Genomic DNA, 20,203 nt, shown 5'->3' on the forward strand with positions numbered 1-20,203 from the left:
CCATTTCTTGGTATGGGTGTAGCCTACCCCAGCCATACCCTGGCGCTGCCACTGGTGGCACGTATGGGGCGGGCCATTCTGCACATGCGTTAAATGCGTTAAATATTTTAACGCAATTAATTCAAAAAATTAATTAACCGCCATTAACGCGATCATTTGACAGCATTAGTAAAAATCCATATATTTATTTGACAATAAAGTATTTTAATTTATTTTCCAATGTATTCTTTAATTTATTTAAGTTTTTTTTTCCGTATTATTATTTTTTTTTCACTATTCATATCCTCATTAATTTAATTAGCTTGCACATTTATTAATGATGATGGAATTTAATTAGTTAAAATGGCAGCTTTAGTCTTCCTTCAAAGTTAATCGGCTATCCATTTATAGGTTAAGTGTAGAATATACAATTTTAACAATTAAATGTCGTTTTTCACTTTTTTTGTTCTTGATCAACAGCATCTTTTACTTACCCAGAATAATAATAATACATAATTCAATTTCCAAGAGAAGTTTGACGGTTAGATCTTGTATTTACTGATGGTATTAAAGTGTGTGGTGTGTTTGCCGTGTCAGGGCACTTCCTGTTGGCGTCGCTGCTGATTGGTCTGCTGAAGCGCAGCGCTCCCCGCTCGGATCGTGGTCGTCTCGTCTCTCGCTCACAACTTCGGCTGGATCCGTTTCCACGACCTTCACAGCCAGGGCAGCTACACAGCGGGTTAGCATACTGCCAGAGCAAACTGGCTAACGTGCTGTTCGCCAGAGAGCTGTCACGCAGACTCAAAGGTACACACCACACACACACACACACACAAACACCAACACACACACACACACACACACACACACACCCACACACCACACACACCCACACACACACACACACAACACAACACACACAACACACACACACACACACACACACACACACACACACCACACACACACACACACACACACATAATATGTTTGTATTAAAGGTCACCTATTGTGCAAAATCCACAATAGGTGTGTCCCCTCTTCTCCATGTCTCTTCTACATCAACATGTGTCCCCTCTTCTTCATGTCTCTTCTACATCAACATGTGTCCCCTCTTCTCCATGTCTCTTCTACATCAACATGTGTCCCCTCTTCTTCATGTCTCTTCTACATCAACATGTGTCCCCTCTTCTTCATGTCTCTTCTACATCAACATGTGTCCCCTCTTCTTCATGTCTCTTCTACATCAACATGTGTCCCCTCTTCTTCATGTCTCTTCTACATCAACATGTGTCCCCTCTTCTTCATGTCTCTTCTACATCAACATGTGTCCCCTCTTCTTCATGTCTCTTCTACATCAACATGTGTCCCCTCTTCTTCATGTCTCTTCTACATCAACATGTGTCCCCTCTTCTTCATGTCTCTTCTACATCAACATGTGTCCGCTCTTCTTCATGTCTCTTCCACATCAACATGTGTCCCCTCTTCTTCATGTCTCTTCTACATCAACATGTGTCCCCTCTTCTCCATGTCTCTTCTACATCAACATGTGTCCCCTCTTCTTCATGTCTCTTCTACATCAACATGTGTCCCCTCTTCTTCATGTCTCTTCTACATCAACATGTGTCCCCTCTTCTTCATGTCTCTTCTACATCAACATGTGTCCCCTCTTCTTCATGTATTTTCTACATCAACATGTGTCCCCTCTTCTTCATGTCTCCTCTACATCAACATGTGTCCCCTCTTCTTCATGTCTCTTCTCCATCAACATGTGTCCCCTCTTCTTCATGTCTCTTCTACATCAACATGTGTCCCCTCTTCTTCATGTCTCTTCTACATCAACATGTGTCCCCTCTTCTTCATGTCTCTTCTACATCAACATGTGTCCCCTCTTCTTCTTCATGTCTCTCTCTACATACACATCTGTCCCCTCTTCTTCATGTCTCTTCTACATCAACATGTGTCCCCTCTTCTTCATGTCTCTTCTACATCAACATGTGTCCCCTCTTCTTCATGTCTCTTCTACATCAACATCTGTCCCCTCTTCTTCATGTCTCCTCTACATCAACATGTGTCCCCTCTTCTTCATGTCTCTTCTCCATCAACATGTGTCCCCTCTTCTTCATGTCTCTTCTACATCAACATGTGTCCCCTCTTCTTCATGTCTCTTCTACATCAACATGTGTCCCCTCTTCTTCATGTCTCTTCTACATCAACATGTGTCCCCTCTTCTTCATGTCTCTTCTACATCAACATCTGTCCCCTCTTCTTCATGTCTCTTCTACATCAACATGTGTCCCCTCTTCTTCATGTCTCTTCTTCATCAACATGTGTCCCCTCTTCTTCATGTCTCTTCTACATCAACATCTGTCCCCTCTTCTTCATGTCTCTTCTACATCAACATGTGTCCCCTCTTCTTCATGTCTCTTCATTCTCTCTCTTTTTGATCCATTTCTATAAAAACTTGTCTGAAAATGAGCTGATCAGATTTTGGCCACTTTATGATGTCATAACGATGTTTTGTCTTGTGTAACCATTAGCCAATCAGCAACCAAGGTAACCCCCCCCCCCCTTATCACCTGAATCTCCTCCTAGAGCACCATTGAGTTCTTTGTAACCAAATGTCTCTCAGAGGGGCGTGGGGAGGGGCTCCTTATTTTCATCTAAAGTCACAGACAGAGAATCAGCACTTTGGAAACAGGGCTGAAACAGAGGGGATTATGGGTAATGCTGCAATGATCTGTTTGGTGTTTGGAGCCGAACACTTCAGAGACATGTTTTTGTATATATCTGAGACCTGTGATATATTGATGAAAAACAGTACAATAGGGGACCTTTAACAAACACACAACACATGGACAAAGAGGCGAATCTGCTTTGGCAAACTAAGTCATAACCGTGATGACTGTTGTTTAGAGAGAGACCCACAACTTGTTGTTTGTGTTTTTCTTCCTCCCAGGTACTAATGTGACGGTGAACTCAGTGCACCCGGGCACGGTGAACTCTGACCTGACCCGGCACTCGACCCTCATGACGATATTCTTCTCCGTCTTCTCTACGTTCCTCAAGACGCCGCGGGAAGGAGCGCAGACGAGCATCTACTGCGCCATCGCCGACGAGCTGCACTCCATCTCTGGGAAACACTTCAGGTACACACAGTAGGGATCGACCGATATGGCTTTTTCAAGGCCGATACCGATTATTAGATATTTGGAATCGATATACATTTGCAGTAAAATCTGAAAATCTTGGTGTCAAAATGTAGAATAACAGAACTTCTATGAAATGCCTTTTTATGTTTAATGAACTTTTCAACATCTTAAAACTGGTTTCCTCTCTGTGACCCTGAGTAAAGTAAATGAAGTTAAAATAAAAACTACTAAAACGTGTTCTCCCTGACCCTTTGTAACTGGGAAACTGATAGAATTGGATCATAAGATTGTGGTGTTTTTGCAACTTCGGCATAGGGATTGGGATGTTTATGGAATTTCGGCTTTCAACTGATTTACCTTCGAAACACCGCTCACTGCTGCTGCTGCTCTGCGTTCTTCGCACCTGCCTGTAATCTGAGAAGGTCCCGCCTCTCTGGCTGGCTGCAGCCCGGAAAATCTTCAGTGTTGATTGACACTTCAGTAATAGCCTATCAGATAGCGCTGTGGGCGGGACATTGCTTGTGAACAGTGGTGACTGCAGCCAGAGAAACGGCCGCATCAGAGCCAAAGTCGTATCGGCAATTTGATTTTAAAAAAGACGATACCGATAATCTGTAAAATGCAGAATATTGGCCTCGATAATCGGTCGACCCCTAACACACAGTTCTCAATCACTAATGGTTATACAACATGGAGTCTTGGGACAGTTCCTCTCACCCATGTTTCAAATCACAAAATCAAAACTCATCTTTTCAGAACTTCTTTTAATGTGTAAATAACGTGTGTGATTTACACATTTAAGTGTGTCGTTTTTTCTGTTTCCTACTCTGTGAAGTGTCTATGAGTTTCTTTAAAAACGTATATAGATTAAGTGTATCATTAGGAATTAAATAAAATGAAATAAGTAAAAATGAAATAAAATGATTTATGACATATAAAGTTTAAAGTGAGAATGGGCAATACAAAATAAATAAATAAGTTTACAGCTGCAATGAGGCATTAAATTGTGCAACAAGCGTGTTCCTGTAGAAGCCGTGTGGTAAACCTCATCTGAACTTATCTATTAATATTTTATTCCCAGTTTCTAAATAACCATCAAGCTTAACCACAGAAAAGCTTCCTGCTTAAAACGTTTTTAATCTTTAATGACATCACTGCTTGAACATGGTTTTGCCATTAGACAGTTTGTATATCTGATCTCAACCAGGCCAAGCCTCGGGCTGTGTGTGTTTACAGCAAGTAGAAATAAATAAAAATGTGGCATATAGAGCATTGCATCACTTATAGATATACTTTATTTTTTTTATCAGCTGTTTAACTTGTGACCGTGCTGTGTAGTTCCTTTATAGCCCAACATTAGCCACCTTTAGCTTAGCGGTGGTGACGTGAAAGTCATGTTGACCGTGGCTGTAGTTCCTTTATAGCCCAACATTAGCAACCTTTAGCTTAGCGGTGGTGACGTGAAGTCATGTGACCGTGCTGTAGGTTCCTTTATAACCCACATTAGCCACCATAGCTTAGCGGGTGGTGACGTGAAGTCATGTGGACCGTGCTGTAGTTCCTTTATAGCCCAACATTAGCAACCTTAGCTAGTGGTGGTGACGTGAAGTCATGTGACCGTGCTGTAGTTCCTTTATAACCCAACAATAGCCACCTTTAGCTTAGCGGTGGTAACGTGAAGTCATGTGACCGTGCTGTAGTTTCCTTTATTAGCCCAACATTAGCAAACCTTTAGCTTAGTGGTGGTGACGTGAAGTCATGTGACCGTGCTGTAGTTCCTTTATAGCCCAACATTAGCCACCTTTAGCTTGGCGGTGTATAACGTGAAGTCATGTGACCGTGCTGTAGGGGTCCTTTATAGCCCAACATTAGCAACCTTTAGCTTAGCGGTGGTGACGTGAAGTCATGTGACCCGTGCTGTAGTTCCTTTATAGCCCAACATTAGCAACCTTTAGCTTAGTGGTGGTGACGTGAAGTCATGTGACAGTGCTGTAGTTCCTTATAATAACCCAACATTAGCAACCTTTAGCTTGGCGGTGATAACGTGAAGTCATGTGACCGTGCTGTAGTTCCTTTATAACCCAACATTAGCAACCTTTAGCTTGGCGGTGAGTAACGTGAAGTCATGTGACCGTGCGTGTAGTTCCTTTATAGCCCAACATTAGCCACCTGTTAGCTTAGCGGTGGTGACGTGAAGTCATGTGACCGTGCTGATTAGTTCCTTTATAGCCCAACATTAGCAACCTTTAGCTTAGCGGTGGTGACGTGAAGTCATGTGACCAGTGCTGTAGTTCCTTTATAACCCAACATTAGCCACCTATAGCTTAGCGGTGGTGACGTGAAGTCATGTGACCGTGCTGTAGTTCCTTTATAGCCCAACATTATAGCAACCTTTAGCTTAGTGGTGGTGACGTGAAGTCATGTGACCGTGCTGTAGTTCCTTTATACCCAACATTAGCCACCTTTAGCTTAGCGGTGGTAACAGTGAAGGCATGTGACGTGCTGTAGTTCCTTTATAGCCCAACATTAGCAACCTTTAGCTTAGTGGTGGTGAGCGTGAAGTCATGTGACCGTGCATGTAGTTCCTTTATAAGCCCAACATTAGCCACCTTTAGCTTGGCGGTGATAACGTGAAGTCATGTGACCGTGCTGTAGGTCCTTTATAGCCCAACATTAGCAACCTTTAGCTTAGCGGGTGGTGACGTGAAGTCATGTGACCGTGCTGGTAGTTCCTTTATAGCCCAACATTAGCAACCTTTAGCTTAGTGGTGGTGACGTGAAGTCATGTGACCCGTGCTGTAGTTCCTTTATAACCCAACATTAGCAACTTTAGCTTGGCGGTGATGATACGTGAAGTCATGTGACCGTGCTGTAGGTCCTTTATAGCCCAACATTAGCAACCTTAGCTTAGGCGGTGGTGACGTGAAGTCATGTGGACCGTGCTGTAGTTCCTTTATAGCCCAACATTAGCAACCTTTAGCTTAGTTGGTGGTGACGTGAAGTCATGTGACCATGATGTAGTTCCTTTAGAGCCTGGCGTAAGCCTTTTATTTCTAGAAATCGTAAAGTAAGGGTGTTAATATGTGGAGATTATCCCGCTGAACAAAACATGTAATATCATAAACGAGAGATTATTTGTCAGCAAAAATCCAAAATGGAAAATCACATTGGGCGTTTGCAGAGGGAAACGAGAGATGCTGCCTCAGGGTCTCACAATACAGAATTATATCATCCGTGCTAGCACTTTATTACGTAATAACTCTCTCCTCCCTTTTACAGTGACTGCGCCCCTGCCTTTGTGGGCCCCTCAGGGCAGAAAGTGAGGAGACGGTCGAGGAGGCGTGGGACGTCAAGCCTGCGAACAGCTCGGTATCCAGTGGGACTGATGAACCTTTAACCTCCATATTTCCAAAGGAGTCCCTTACATCTTTCTTTATCCTTCATTCATTATGGTTTCGATGTTCCGTACTTTGAAAGCGTTTTCCTACCTAAAAGCATGTCAGGTAATACTGTCAGAGGTACTTAATGTGAAGTTGCTTTTTTGTGAAATAATGCAGTAATTACAATTATAATAACTTGAGTATTTTTGGTGCTGCTCCTCAAACCAAAAACCTCTCAAACCGTATTGTAATGTAACCACAGATAACTTTTTGACTCTATATTTTTGTGACACAATGTGGAATACAGTGTAGGCAAAAAAGCAACTTGATGTATTGTAATGGTGTAGGATACTGTGAAGGGTCAAGCCAGGGTAAATGACCAGCATCTTTATCAAATTATTGTGTTTTAATTTCCCTGTCTTGCTCCAGAATTTGCAACTATATTGCTTGACTTTTGTGCCAGCCTTTCCTACACAATGCAGGGGTTCTACAGTATTTCTAGGTTGATAAGAAATAAGTTGAAATATGGAGGATCAGTGTCAGCTTGAGACATGATTACCGCTTGAATTGCATACATGTATTTTGGATAATGTAGTTGATGTAGGATATAAGAAGGTTTTTCTATTTGAACCAAATCAGAGTTTTAGAATCGTGTCGTTGCAATATCTGCAGAGAACTTTTCCCATTTGCCAAAAAACTGCACTTTCTCGGAGGAAACTACAGTTTTCCATTTTTAAGGATCTCCCCCCTCGTCATGTTTCCTTCTCAGCATTCACAAGCAAGGTTGCCAAGAGTTTACATTCTGTGTTTTATACGAGTCAACATGCCTTTTACTACACGAACATTCATGTTAAGAGTTGAATGTTTACATTTGATGTAAATAAACGAGATATATACTATAAGTGCTGGTATTGGTCTGGATTAATACACAACAACAATGGAGAAATGGGTCATTTTAAGAGCTGCCGAAAAATGCTTGAAAAAGTGTAATTATTCCACAGAACAAAGGGTCCAATTTGATAAGTGTTATAGTGGAAGGAAAAGTTTGAAACATGTAGAAAAATATGCTTATTATATTGCAAAAAGAACAGGCTTCCTTCATATTAAAAGGAAAATTAGATTTCAGAATGTTTTTGACGGCCAACCCAGAATAAAATGCAAGACCAAATAAAATGGAAATGATTCACTATCATCTTCGGCACTTTAATGTAAGAGGCATTCAGTTAAAGTATTAATAAAATAGAGAGGCGAAGTCCCGCCCATAGGGACCTGATTTTTGTGCCACGAATTACACATGTTTGTCAATCTTAAAAAATAATTTAAGTTTGTCGTTAAACTGTTGAAATACATAGACTATTCTTTCACACACACATACGGGTATTGGGCCGAGGGCGACACCGTACTTCCGGTATCCGCCGTTTTACGCGAGGTGCAAGCAGCCGTACACCGTCTAGGTGTTGCTAAACTTCCTGTACTGAATATCATAGTCTATTGCCTTAATCAATATCTAGTCAACTCTAAAATACCACATATATGCATTGGCATGATAATATTATGTGACAAGTGGGGTATTCACCTGGTGTTTCCAGAAATAGACGTAGAATGCCAAGCACAAAATCGACGAAGGCTACTGTCGTTTTGTTGCATACATCTGCAGGCAGTTCTGTAAGGGCAATCCGACAACCCACACAGCTCTAGTTTACGCTGGTAACGACCTAGAGCACACCCCTCAAGTCCAGAGATGTAATCCGAAGACATGCAGCGATTTCTTCGGTCGTTAATTCAGAAATAAAACCTCTCTGCCTGGTTACGTAGCTAGCTGTTTATATTTGCACCTCCAGGAAAATGGCGTATTTATATATATATGGCGCGTGTTGCATTGTGGGTAGCTCGTGACGTCACTGTGTGTGAAAGAATGAAAAGTACGCAACTAGAAAGACTACAAATCCCAGAATCCCGGTGTCCTTTGTTACTTCATGTAAATTGAAATTGTAAAACATTGGTAAGGGCTCTATCGTCACAAGTTTAAATTGTGAAATGGACATTTTAAATGCAATGGTTAAAATATGCTAAGCTACTGCCAGGGATATCAATGTGATTAGAAAAACGATCTTACCTGCAAATTGAAGGCGTAGATTTCAAGGTGTAAAACATCAGAAACATACATAAAACCCTGAGAAAGTCTATTCAATGACTCATTAAGATGATATTAAGCTGGCTGCTAGCTTTAGCTTCATACTGTACAAAGAGTGGTATCCTTTTTTTTCACCTAACTAACTAACTAACTAACTAACTACTAACTAACTAACGGCGGGTAAGTAAATAAGTGTATCCCAAAACTTTCCCATTCCTTTAAAGAAACCATCCACAAATATTCCACATTTTTGTAAATATTTATTATCATCTTTACATGTTATTTTACAGGGGGATGAAGAAATCAATGACATTTCAAAATCATTTGTACCTGCATCGTCAAAGCAGTAACTGAATTAGATGTATTCATTTTTTTACCAAAAGAAGTGTATTTACTAAGTTTAAAGTGCGGCAGTGATCAAACAACAGTCAGGAGGATTAGAGTGCAAGAACGTCTTCATTCATCTCTTTCCGTTTAATAGTCTGTCTGCTCATAGAGTCCTATTGGGAACCCCGAAATGTTGAGTACCTCAACGTTTTATGTTAGAAATGTACAGTACGGGTCCCCAGCACATAGAAACGACCGGATGCTAACTTGCATATGTTGGGCAATTCGCATAAATTGCGTTGCATTGACAATAGCTATAGGATGGCTTTGCCGATTTGGACACATAGTTTTGGAGAGTATTGAGGAAGTTGAATCCATTTTTGAAATTTTAACCAGAAAGTGGCCATATTTGTAAATATGCTTAGTGATAGACAGACTTGCTATTTTTGAGTCAATTTAAAGTTTTCCGGGACTCAAAACTACAATTTTTGATTGATTCAACATCCTCAATAACTTCAGCAAACCACACACAAAAACTGTCCAAATCGGCAAGCCATTTTTTAGCTACGTCTGCATATACTAATTAATGGAACTTATGCTTATTGTGAGAATTGCCAAACATTTTCAAGTTGGCATGCACTGGACCCGTACTATACATTTCTAACATAAAACGTTGGGGTACTCGTCCGGGTTCACTAGGCTGGCAACTAGACTTTACTGTCACAGGAACATCCGTCAGTCTAGTGCAGCAGAGGGAAGAGACACATTATCTTCATCAAAATAAAGAAGACCTTGATTATATCATCAGAAATTAATCTCACATCCATAATCTCGCATCCTTGAAAAGGCAGTTTCTGCAACATGGTGATTGTTGTGTAAATTAGATCAAAACACGGTTACCTTTCTTAGGGTGAGAAAACAACATTAAACACCAAAGAAACCATATGGCAAAAGTTGAATCCCTTTTCTTTTTAAACCTCATTGACTATGTAAACTAATCATTGTGGATTTATAGAGTTTAGGACATTATAACAAAGTGTAAAGCATGATTTAAAATTAGGCACACTCTTACCAAAAACAGGACACACAAGATGAGAAATCAAAACCAGATAATGAGAAATCAATTTGATTGATAACATGATCTTGAAGTGGGGTCCCTTTCTATATTCAACATCTCAAACATACTTATTTTTATTTATTTAAATATGAATTCCTCTTACCAAAAAGCGAATAATCGCTGAAAGCTGGCCATTAAATGTGCAATATAACATCAGGTAAAACAGTAAACATCTTCATGGGGATTAACAAAAACACAGTACAACATTTGTTCAGTTTCGTGTACCGTTCTTGGCGGACGACATCTCATTGCGGAGTAAATTCACACACACAGAAACGATAAAGACATACAAATTAAACAAAAACAAAAGTCAGAAAACACATTTCGTCAGAGGCCTTCCAGTCAGTTAAAGATATTTTCCCTTTTTGCTGAGGTAGGAGATGAATCTTCGTCCAATACAGTCATGTGTAAGAATCTATTAGTTGTTGTAACATTGTTCCCTCTCAAACAGAGTGGAGATGAGAGATAAAAAGCAAACTGGCAGTAAAGCACGGTGGTGATTGGACAGTTTCAGGGCTGCACACAGGAAGTGATCATCAGGGTTTTCTAGATGTTTCTACTCAAAGAGAAACTCAACTCCAGGCTGGAAATCAGATTGTGTTTCACCTGAGACCACGCCTAGTTTCACAGTGATCAGTGAGAATTTAAAGGGACAGTACACCTTTCAAATAAACACCTGTGGTGCTTTTTATCAATGTAGATAGTTTTGGTGGAACATCTTAGAAAAAGACATTCCTGCCGTCTTTCTCAAATGTATTTTTCTATTGTATAACCTCCAGAGTCATGACCTGGTTACAAAAACTATCCATGTTTTCACGCATGTGGTTTTCAGGTGTTGAAATAAAATAGTTCCTACATGAAATTTAGATTAATATAAATATAAAGCACTTCAGGCAAGAGAAAGGATTGTGCATTTATTATTTTGGTGTGAACTGTCCCTTGAAACTTTTGCAGGTATAAGTCAAATTTGAGCTAGACACCAAATGTAGTTTAGGTCATCAGTTCACATCGTTGACTTTAATGGCCTTACATGTGCTATATCAACTATTACAGCACCAAAAAGTATAAAGCGTGTTTCTATAACCCTGGATCCTCTCTTCAGTTTTTAAGTGCTGTTCTGTGTGAATCCTGCTCTACCTGGCGCTGGGTCGGGCCTGGCGCTGCTGAGCAGACTTGCTGTGGTGCTCAGAGAGCCACTGGCTGCAGATGTTCTGCATCACAGAGTCCTGCACTCCCTCTGCTGCCTGCAGGACGTCCTGCACCAGAGGACCGGCGCGTCCCGCCTCCAGCTTCACCGCCAGCAGGTACGCCGGGCGCAGCTTGCCGCACAGCAGGTAGGCTTTGATCTGTGATGAGAATGAAAGAAGCATCAATTATTTGTCTTTATTACAACTTTCTGAGCTTATAGGATCATCATAGCATGCACACAATGTACAACAATATCTGTTTCTTTTTGTATTACTGCAGATTTTTATTCCATATTTTATTCATTTGGCAGACGCTTTTATCCAAAGCGACTTACAATAAGTGCATTCAACCAGGAGGGTACAGAGTAACAAGAGTCATGTAGGTACTAGTACTTACATGTGCTAGTACATTAGCTTCAACTAAGCCAAACCATTTAAAGTGCTAGTACATTAGCTTCAACTAAGCCAATCCATTGGAAGCGCTAGTACATTATTACAATATGTATAGAGATTTCATTGGCCGAGGTGCAGTCGAAAAAGGTGTGTTTTCAGTCTGCGACGGAAGATGTACAGTACAGACGTTCTGCTGACCGGATGTCGACGGGGAGCTCATCCACCAAATAGGAGCCAGGATAGCAAACAGTCGTGTTTTTGTTGAGGTGTAGCCGGGTCCATTTTCCATTCCATTTCTATGTAAATACTGTTATATATACTGACTATATTTAAAAAAAATATTTTTCTAGTTCTCTGTCTGTGTTTTTACTTTCTTTTTACTTTTATGTACGCACCACGACATCAAGTCAAATTCCTCGTACGTGTCAACCTACCTGGTAATAAACCTGTTTCTGATAAGACTTTCTAAGGTGTCACTAGTCTTTCTAAGGTGTCACTATTTTCTTCCACTATTGTCATTTAAATGTTTGTCTTCAGTATATTCTATGCTGCATTGTTGAAGGAGGCCTGGGACTGGCATAGTCACGCTGTAAATATTGTTTACCTTGTTTGCCCTTTTCCCATTTTCTTTGCTCTCTTAAAGCCACACGACTCCATTGACAAAAACATTCATTTGACCTGAGCAGAATATGGGAGTTAGTGGTAAACAAGGCCTCATATGGTTGGTTTGTTTGTGTTTGTGATTTAAAGTCAGTCGGTTTGGGTTCACCAAAGTCATACAATGACACAGAAAAAACTAACCAAGCGGTAGACCAGAAAACTCCTGTGTTCTGCAGGTAAAATGATTGTTTTTGTCAATGGCAGGTGCTCCATGACACTGATTATAGATAAGTACTTCATACTATCCTACTTGAAAACATCTTCACTACCCCTTATAGCAGGGGTTCCCAACCTTTTTTCCCAAGAGCCCCCCCAAATGACTCCTGTTGGAAGTTGCGCCTCCCCCCCACACACACACAAGGGGGGGGGGGGGGAAACAGCGGTAATTAAAGTTTAAAAGTCTCAAAATGCTACAACTACTGTCACAAAGTGGATGAATGTGAAGTATTTTGTTAAAGGAGGATGAAAGCGTGATTAAGGAGCACTATTGGAGTGACTTTGATGGTTATTGGACTCAGGATTCATTCATTTGGATTCCCGCTGTATGAAGAAATTAAAGGACGGCGGCAAGTGGAAACAATTCACAAAGGGATTAAACTGTTTAAAAACACGTGCTCAAAGTAAGCCGGATTTTGCCGATGTGTTTATGTGGATTCAAAAGTCGTAAGTAATGGAGGAGACCGATCTGATCGGAGCAACTGTGACAAATAATCCAACTGAAACCGGCATGGACAATGACTGTGTTTTAAAAATGTGCTTATCCAGCAAAGCCCCGGTTTGGACACTTTACGGGCAGAAGAAACAATAGCCAAGCCTGAACCAAAGTGACCTGAGAACAGGGTAATTACTCTCTCTATATTCACATAGAACCGCCTTCAGGCAGGAAAAACACTGATAGACGAGAATAGAAAGATTGTCTCTACCTTGCTTTCTGTGCTCTTGGCCTCCAGAATGAGGCTTTCCAGATCCTTGGCCTGTATCAGATAAAGAAGGTCAACAAAAGTCTTCAGGACTAAACAGAAAAACACAGAGTCGTGATTTGTTATCGTAGCTAAATGTTTTTCTCACATCTGCCGGGCTCTTATCTGCGAAGGAGACGCAGCTGAGGATCAGGGCGTCGCAGTCGTTCTTGGTGGCGGTTCCCGACTCCCCGACACATTTCAGGAGCTGCCGCACGGCGCCGTACTGCCGCTGCCGGACGAGTCTCTGCCCGGCACGAACATACACCGCCTGGGCCTCCAGCTGGAAGTCCTGAGGCAGGCAGAGGGAGAGGAAACAGTTTTGATATAAATCAGGGGTGTCCAAACTACGGCCCGGGGGCCAAATGCGGGCCGCGGACCATTTTGAATCGGCCCTCAATCAGCAAATAAAAAAAGTATAATGACTTAAGTATAATAAGCCTTTTTTCTTTTTTAATGCTGCTATGGACAAGCTTGCACTAATGAACATTCCCAAAGATATTGATATTGAAGTGATTGTTATTTGGTATATATTGATTGTTGTGTTTTTTATCTTAATGTGTGCATATGTGTAAATGTGTCTGTTGATTGTGTGTATACATATTTTATACATATCTGTATATTGTATAATTGTATTTTTGTATTCGGGATTGTTGGAAATGATTTCGATCTCTCTGTCTGTACACACAAACTGAAAGATTGACATTAAAGTTGACTTTGACAATACACTTCTGCTTGTCTGACTTCTTAAATATATATGTTCAAATATATAACACAGTATTCATGTGTTAATAAGCCAATTTTCAAATCAATTCAAGCTGAAAACATGTTCCAACAAATCTAAATTGATAAGAAAAAAGCCCAATAACAACTGTACATAACAACCTTGAAACAAACCCTTCCTATTTCCTCTTATTATAATCGGCTTCTGTTTTAAGGAATGAGCTGCCAACACAGTAAAGTAAACCCTCTGGAGAGCTGTTATGGAGGCAGTTGTTTTCTTAAAGCATTTTCAAGTATCAAGAATAATGAACCTACATTGGATTGACTTTTCCAACTTATAACTGAACTTAAGAGGCAACATACCTCGAGGGAGCGGCCCAGCCCTTCGTATATTTGTCTGTATGTGGCCCTCGGTGAAAGAAGTTTGGAAACCCCTGATATAAATAAAACAGGTTCCCACAGCTTGAGGGAAGTTAGATTTAGAGAGACTTTCTGAATGCCACTTGAAATTAGATTTAAGACCAAAGATCAAATACTAAGATGCAAAACAATGTAATAAGGGCTATGGTTTACTTCGGTTTAGGGACAATTATTCTACTTATATTATTATCTCCTTTAAAAACACTAGAATCGAACATGATATGAGGTTTGTAGGTTGTTCCACGTGAAGTTAATGTGAGCGGTGTTTCTTTAATATTTAAAAACAATAGAGGTTACATATGTAGGTAAAATACTGGGCACAGATCACCTCGTCCACAACGTACCTGTACGACTCTATAAGCGATACCAAACCCTCCTCAATGTTTTTCCCTCCGAGCATCACCTGCAAGAATACAAATGAAAAAGACACTTCACTTATTTTATCATAAATTATCAACAGTATGTTCTTATATCTATAATATAGAGCAGGGGTCGGCACCGTAACCAGTGGCACACTAGGAATAAGTGGAATAAGTGGGCAAAAATATTAAATTGTATTTTTGGATCCTAAACAAGACCGCCGCCAGAGCGCGGTCTCCCCGTTCCCTGCAGAAGGAAGCCATGCACGCAACGCAGCTCCGCTCTCTTTCACTCCAGGCGACTTTCTGCCGCTTTCCTCCGTGGTGCTGATCTTTTCACCACGGAGGAAAGCACTTCATAAATGGCAGTACCCATAAGGAGCTGTACAAACGCCGCAGTGTTTGCGTGGCTGTGTCTTTAGGTGAAAGCCCAGTGGCGATCTGCTCATCTCTCATCAAAATAACATATCCGTGTGTTCTGGAGAATCACAGAACGGACGATCGTCCTTATTATTATGCCGTTTAAACAAATTATTTAAAGTTGTTTGTTAAATTCGGTATCATGTAAGTTGCGCTGACAGGTCCACACACTGTTTCCCCGCAGCGAGGCTCCCCCCGCCCTGCTGTTGACAGTTCACGAGCTTTGAGCCCCCCCCCCCCCGTTGATAATTCACGATCGTCGGCACGCTGATAACAAATGTTTTTCTTCATATCAAAAAGGTTGCCGACCCCTGATATAGAGAAACAATTAACTATGCCTTATAATAATTGACAATAATTACACATAAGTATTAAATAAATCCAACTTATGACATATTCAACAATGTTATTAAGGGTACCATAAACCATTAAAAAAAGCCTCAGAAATAAAAAATATTTTTGTGTAACTGATGTTTACACAACATTCATTTTGCTCAGCTCCAACGCGACCTCAATCAAGTGCATTCAAACATTTTGGGAGCATGTCCCCTTTAAAAAAAATACAATGAAAAACAGAAATATATATACATTTATTTTACCTCCTACAAAACTATGACACATTGTATCCAAGGTTTTAACCATAGACTGTATATATAAAGGTTTTAACACATCAGGAAAGACATTTAAAAAACTGAAATGCATTAAAAATTATCAACGCATTTAAAACTCATTACTGTTATAATAACAAGATGACCCTCACCTTGCAGGCGACCTCCACCTTCACGGGGCTTCCTCCGAACAGGGTGGGGGGGGCGCTGGCTCTGGGGGATTTGGGGGAAAATGTTGCCGTCCGAGGAGACTTCGGAGAGACGGCGCTCTCACAGCGGTGCAGGAAGCGAGTCACCTCCAGCTGCAGCTCGATGGTGTTCATATGCCTGCATGAATTAAGAGACAAATAACATACGGTAAGTATCCACTCTAAATGTGAGAAATGTGGTAAAACAGGTCATTTTTAAAGTGTCATTCTTCTTACTGTAATTATTTCTTTACTCATTTTCAATTATTTGTACTCAATCCAATTGATCAACGTGTAAAGGAATAGTAAGGTCATGGATTATCTCGGATAATGCAGTAGAAATGTCTGAGGGCTTAACAGGTTAAAGAAGCAAACATGTAGGTTTATTTCCTCACATTAATTAAAATAAGAATATATGTAAAGACCTGGAGACGTCGCTGGAGGACATCATCTTCCTGAAGGAGTTGACCTGCGACCTCCTCTTCCCGCCCCCCCGGCCCTGCTGCTCCTGCAGGAACGTCCTCAGGTGCTCTTTGGCCCGGACCAGCCAGCTCTGCACAGGTGAACAGGTTAAGGTCAGGGACTACTTTCTCTCAGATGTAAAGAAGGGTTTGTTAGAGGGATGTGTTAGAGAATATTTCTTCTTTCTTCCTAAGTGTCAAAGAATAATTCTTCCTTACTTCTAAGATATTTAACATTTACTGTGTGTTTACATTTACGATCAGCCCTGCTCCTTATCTTCCGTAAGGAATGTGATAATGCAGTCGTATGTTGATACTATAAATTGTATGGCTTGACCTAGCGGACATAGGGGGCTTTACGCTAAGCTCCACAGATGAGAGACATCTCCTGTGTCTCCAGATGTTAACGCCCCATCTCCCCAAATCAGGGTTTCCGCTAGGATTTTTTCTCGCCGGTCAAATGTCCGGACAGAATTTATTTTACCGGACAAATTTGAAACTTACCGGTCATGTTTCAATAAGAATAATAAGAGTTGTGTAGCAGAGTTTCCGTTAGCAGGTAATTACCGGACTATGAGCGGATATGCTGATATTTAAAACTCAGTTAATGGGAGTCATTTTTATATTGCTTCAGTTTATAATCGTAACAGATCGAAAAGTTCAGATTAATTTTTCAATAAATGATTCCACAAACAACATGATTATTACATTCAAAGAAACTACTTGTAGTAGATGAAGTACATTATTCAAAAGGTTAAATTAACTTTGAAGAATAACACGGGAGAAACGGATCCTCTCTCTTTTCCCTCTCTCTCCTGACAGCCGGTCAGTTTCTCATGCAGCGCGCTAAACAGTGGGCGGGGCTTCAGGTGATTATGCAGCAGCTGATCTGATCTCTCTCTCGCGTCCGGTTACACTTCACTCGCGTTTATGTCCATATCGATCAGATCCAGCTCTCCTGGTCGGCCTTTATAGAGAGCACCGATCAAACTATTAAGAGTGAATATCGGCCGATAATGACCGGCGGCCAATCGATCGGCGCATCGGACATTTTGACCGGCAGGTTTTGAATTTACTGGTTTTTATTAAAATGTACCAGCTAAAAAACGGTAATTACCGGCTAAAGGAAACCCTGCCCCAAATATGTTGTTTACTCTCTCTGAACTAGTTAAAGGTCTATCGAGAGATATGCTGGTCAGAATTGACATGACAACCCACCCGTGCAGTCAGAACCTTTTGCTGCTGTGACTTGTGATATGAATTCTCCGGCCGTTGACTTGTAATAAACTATCATTGTTTGACATCAAAGCTCCAACTCTCCTCGTGTCTCTCTGAGTCCTGACTCTCCATTGCTGCAGAAGTTTCCCTTACAGGATGTATACCTGGTTTTCTCCCAGCTGCAGGTAGGAAGTGGCTCCATGAGTGAAGAATCTGATACAAGTCATGGCTGCACGCACGTGATCCTGCACGGGTACACAGCATGTCACACACAAACAGTATTATTTCATTATCTCGAAGAAAATGTTACAACAACGGCACAACACTGCTTTCCCAGTGTGGGCTTGTTTTTCACTTTATATGTGACAGTTGCTCTATCTACAATGAAATAAGACAAACATTTATATAATGACAAGAAGTTAAAAAGGTGGGAATTTGCAATATAGATGAAAAAAGTGCAATAAAAGCTATAATAAAATAATTGTATTTTCTCTATTTAGGATTGACTGTATAGAGCAGTGGTTTCCAAACTGGGGGTCAGGACCCAACAAGGTTTATCAAACGTTTCTCTCATCTTTGTGTATTTCCTGCAAGATATTATAGTTTTACTCCTTTAGGAAGCAGACAATGCTTTTAATTAAGGGTTCATAAGAAAAAAGATTGTAATTTTACCTTGAATTTGTGCAAAATAAACACTTTTCTAACATACCTTTAAGGTATAATACGTTATAAAAGTATTGCTTCAACCAGTAGGCCCAACAACCAATGTTTTCTAGGTGTAATAACTGTCAGGTTGCTTATGCACAAAGCATTATCATTACCTCTGTGGGACTAATAAAGGTATTCTGATTAGCTTGTTTTTTGTATTTAAATCAAGCCACGGACCTCACCACTGTCCCTTTCAAATGATAAATAAAGGCTCTGACCGTCATGAACTGCTGCAGCTGGTAGAGGGTGTTGAAGTATCCTCTCCTCTGCAGGAACTGGCAGGAGGCGATGAGGTACCGGCTGCAGGTCTCCAGACCCGGGTCCAGTTTCTCCATGATGCTCTGCAGAGAGCCGAGCCGCCCTTTCTCCAGACTGGGCTGCAACACACCCTCCAGAAACACCTCATCCGGGCACTCCTGAGACGTAGGAAAAATAAAAACACATGTCAGACTTATAGCAGGTTAGAAGAAGAAGGGGCAGTCCTATTCTCACTTAATGCCCTGCTAATATCTGTTTTCTAAAAAGGGTCTGATCAACCTAGACAGCTTGTTTTTTTGTATAAGTGTAACCGGTGTCGATAAGCGGTGTCTGCGTTGTGTTTAATGTTGTTGATGGATGAGCCAGCATACAGTCGAGGAGATCTCCGTTTATTCACTGACAATATACAACAAGTCAGTATTAAATGTGTTTTCCCTCATGATATTGGGGGAAACTTCTGAAGCAATGGGAGTCAGGACTCAGAGAGACACGAGGAGAGCTGGAGCTTTGATGGCAAACACTGACGGTTTATTTGGAGCTTCGGCCGGAGAATTCACAAGACATGTCACGGGCCACGAGTTGACCACACGGAAGAGATGCCACAATCAATCCTGAAGAGCCCTCCTGTAGCTCCAGGTTTGAACTAGAGAGTGTAATAATCAACATTCTTCAATAGATAGACTAAACAGCTGAGGACATTGAATCACATTTGTTGTCGCTTATGGCTCGAGGTCATCTCCACCTGAGAAGGATGCTCCAGGTGTCCCACAACAATAACTATCTCTGACAGAGAGAGGCCCGGTCACAAACTGGCAACATCAACAATATGCTAGGGAGATAACGGCTGCTCAAGGTTGGTCAGCTGCGTCAGAGGGTGAAGGAGGACACGCAGGGCAAATGATTCCCCAACAATGATGACTTCTCTCACGTGGAACATTTACAAAAAGGAAGAGGAAAACGTGAGGGACACAATATGAAGGGGGGAAGTCCCCACAAAAATAATCTCCTGAGTACAGTGACTACATTCTGGAGGTTCCGCCCACTGATTCTAGACAGTCAGGTATTGAACGTTTAATAAATAAAGAACACAGAATTATTCAATACAAAACACAGAATTAGTGTGATTATACTAAATGATTTACAAATATATATATATCATGACCGAAAGAACGAGATCGCGGATACAAGCGGCCGAGATGAGTTTTCTCCGCAGGGTGGCTGGTGTCTCCCTTAGGGATAAGGTGAGAAGTTCGGTCATCAGGGAGGGACTCGGAGTTGAGCCGCTCCTCCTTCGCGTCGAAAGGAGCCAGTTGAGGTGGTTCGGGCACCTAGTTAGGATGCCACCTGGGCGCCTCCCTAGGGAGGTGTTCCAGGCACGTCCAGCTGGGAAGAGACCAAGGGGTAGACCTAGGACCAGGTGGAGGGATTATATCTCTTCGCTGGCCTGGGAGCGCCTTGGGATCCCCCAGTCAGAGCTGGTTGATGTCGCCAGGGAAAAGAAAGTTTGGGGCTCTCTGCTGGAACTGCTACCCCCGCGACCCGACCACGGATA

At 41.3% G+C, this 20,203-nt stretch overlaps 2 protein-coding genes across 2 annotated transcripts in view; one reads left to right on the top strand and one right to left on the bottom strand.

Moving 5' to 3' along the window:
* Positions 1-7,413, top strand: part of rdh12 (retinol dehydrogenase 12) — a 17,075-nt gene extending 9,662 nt beyond the window's left edge. The window contains 7 exon segments of the mRNA XM_034233408.1: positions 577-626; positions 628-712; positions 715-786; positions 2,939-3,128; positions 6,411-6,438; positions 6,441-6,482; positions 6,485-7,413. Of these exon segments, the coding sequence (XP_034089299.1) occupies positions 577-626; positions 628-712; positions 715-786; positions 2,939-3,128; positions 6,411-6,438; positions 6,441-6,482; positions 6,485-6,517 (500 nt within the window). The 3' untranslated portion in view covers positions 6,518-7,413.
* A 1,472-nt stretch (positions 7,414-8,885) lies between these two features.
* The window catches only part of zfyve26 (zinc finger, FYVE domain containing 26), a 67,167-nt gene continuing 55,849 nt past the window's right edge, over positions 8,886-20,203 (bottom strand). Inside the window, 9 exon segments of the mRNA XM_034233403.1 lie at positions 8,886-11,435; positions 13,253-13,303; positions 13,398-13,580; positions 14,776-14,807; positions 14,810-14,834; positions 15,971-16,145; positions 16,432-16,559; positions 17,850-17,930; positions 18,612-18,809. Of these exon segments, the coding sequence (XP_034089294.1) occupies positions 11,223-11,435; positions 13,253-13,303; positions 13,398-13,580; positions 14,776-14,807; positions 14,810-14,834; positions 15,971-16,145; positions 16,432-16,559; positions 17,850-17,930; positions 18,612-18,809 (1,086 nt within the window). The 3' untranslated portion in view covers positions 8,886-11,222.

Source organism: Gymnodraco acuticeps, unplaced genomic scaffold (assembly GCF_902827175.1).
Source record: "Gymnodraco acuticeps unplaced genomic scaffold, fGymAcu1.1, whole genome shotgun sequence".
In the NCBI taxonomy this organism is placed as follows: Eukaryota; Metazoa; Chordata; class Actinopteri; order Perciformes; family Bathydraconidae; genus Gymnodraco; species Gymnodraco acuticeps.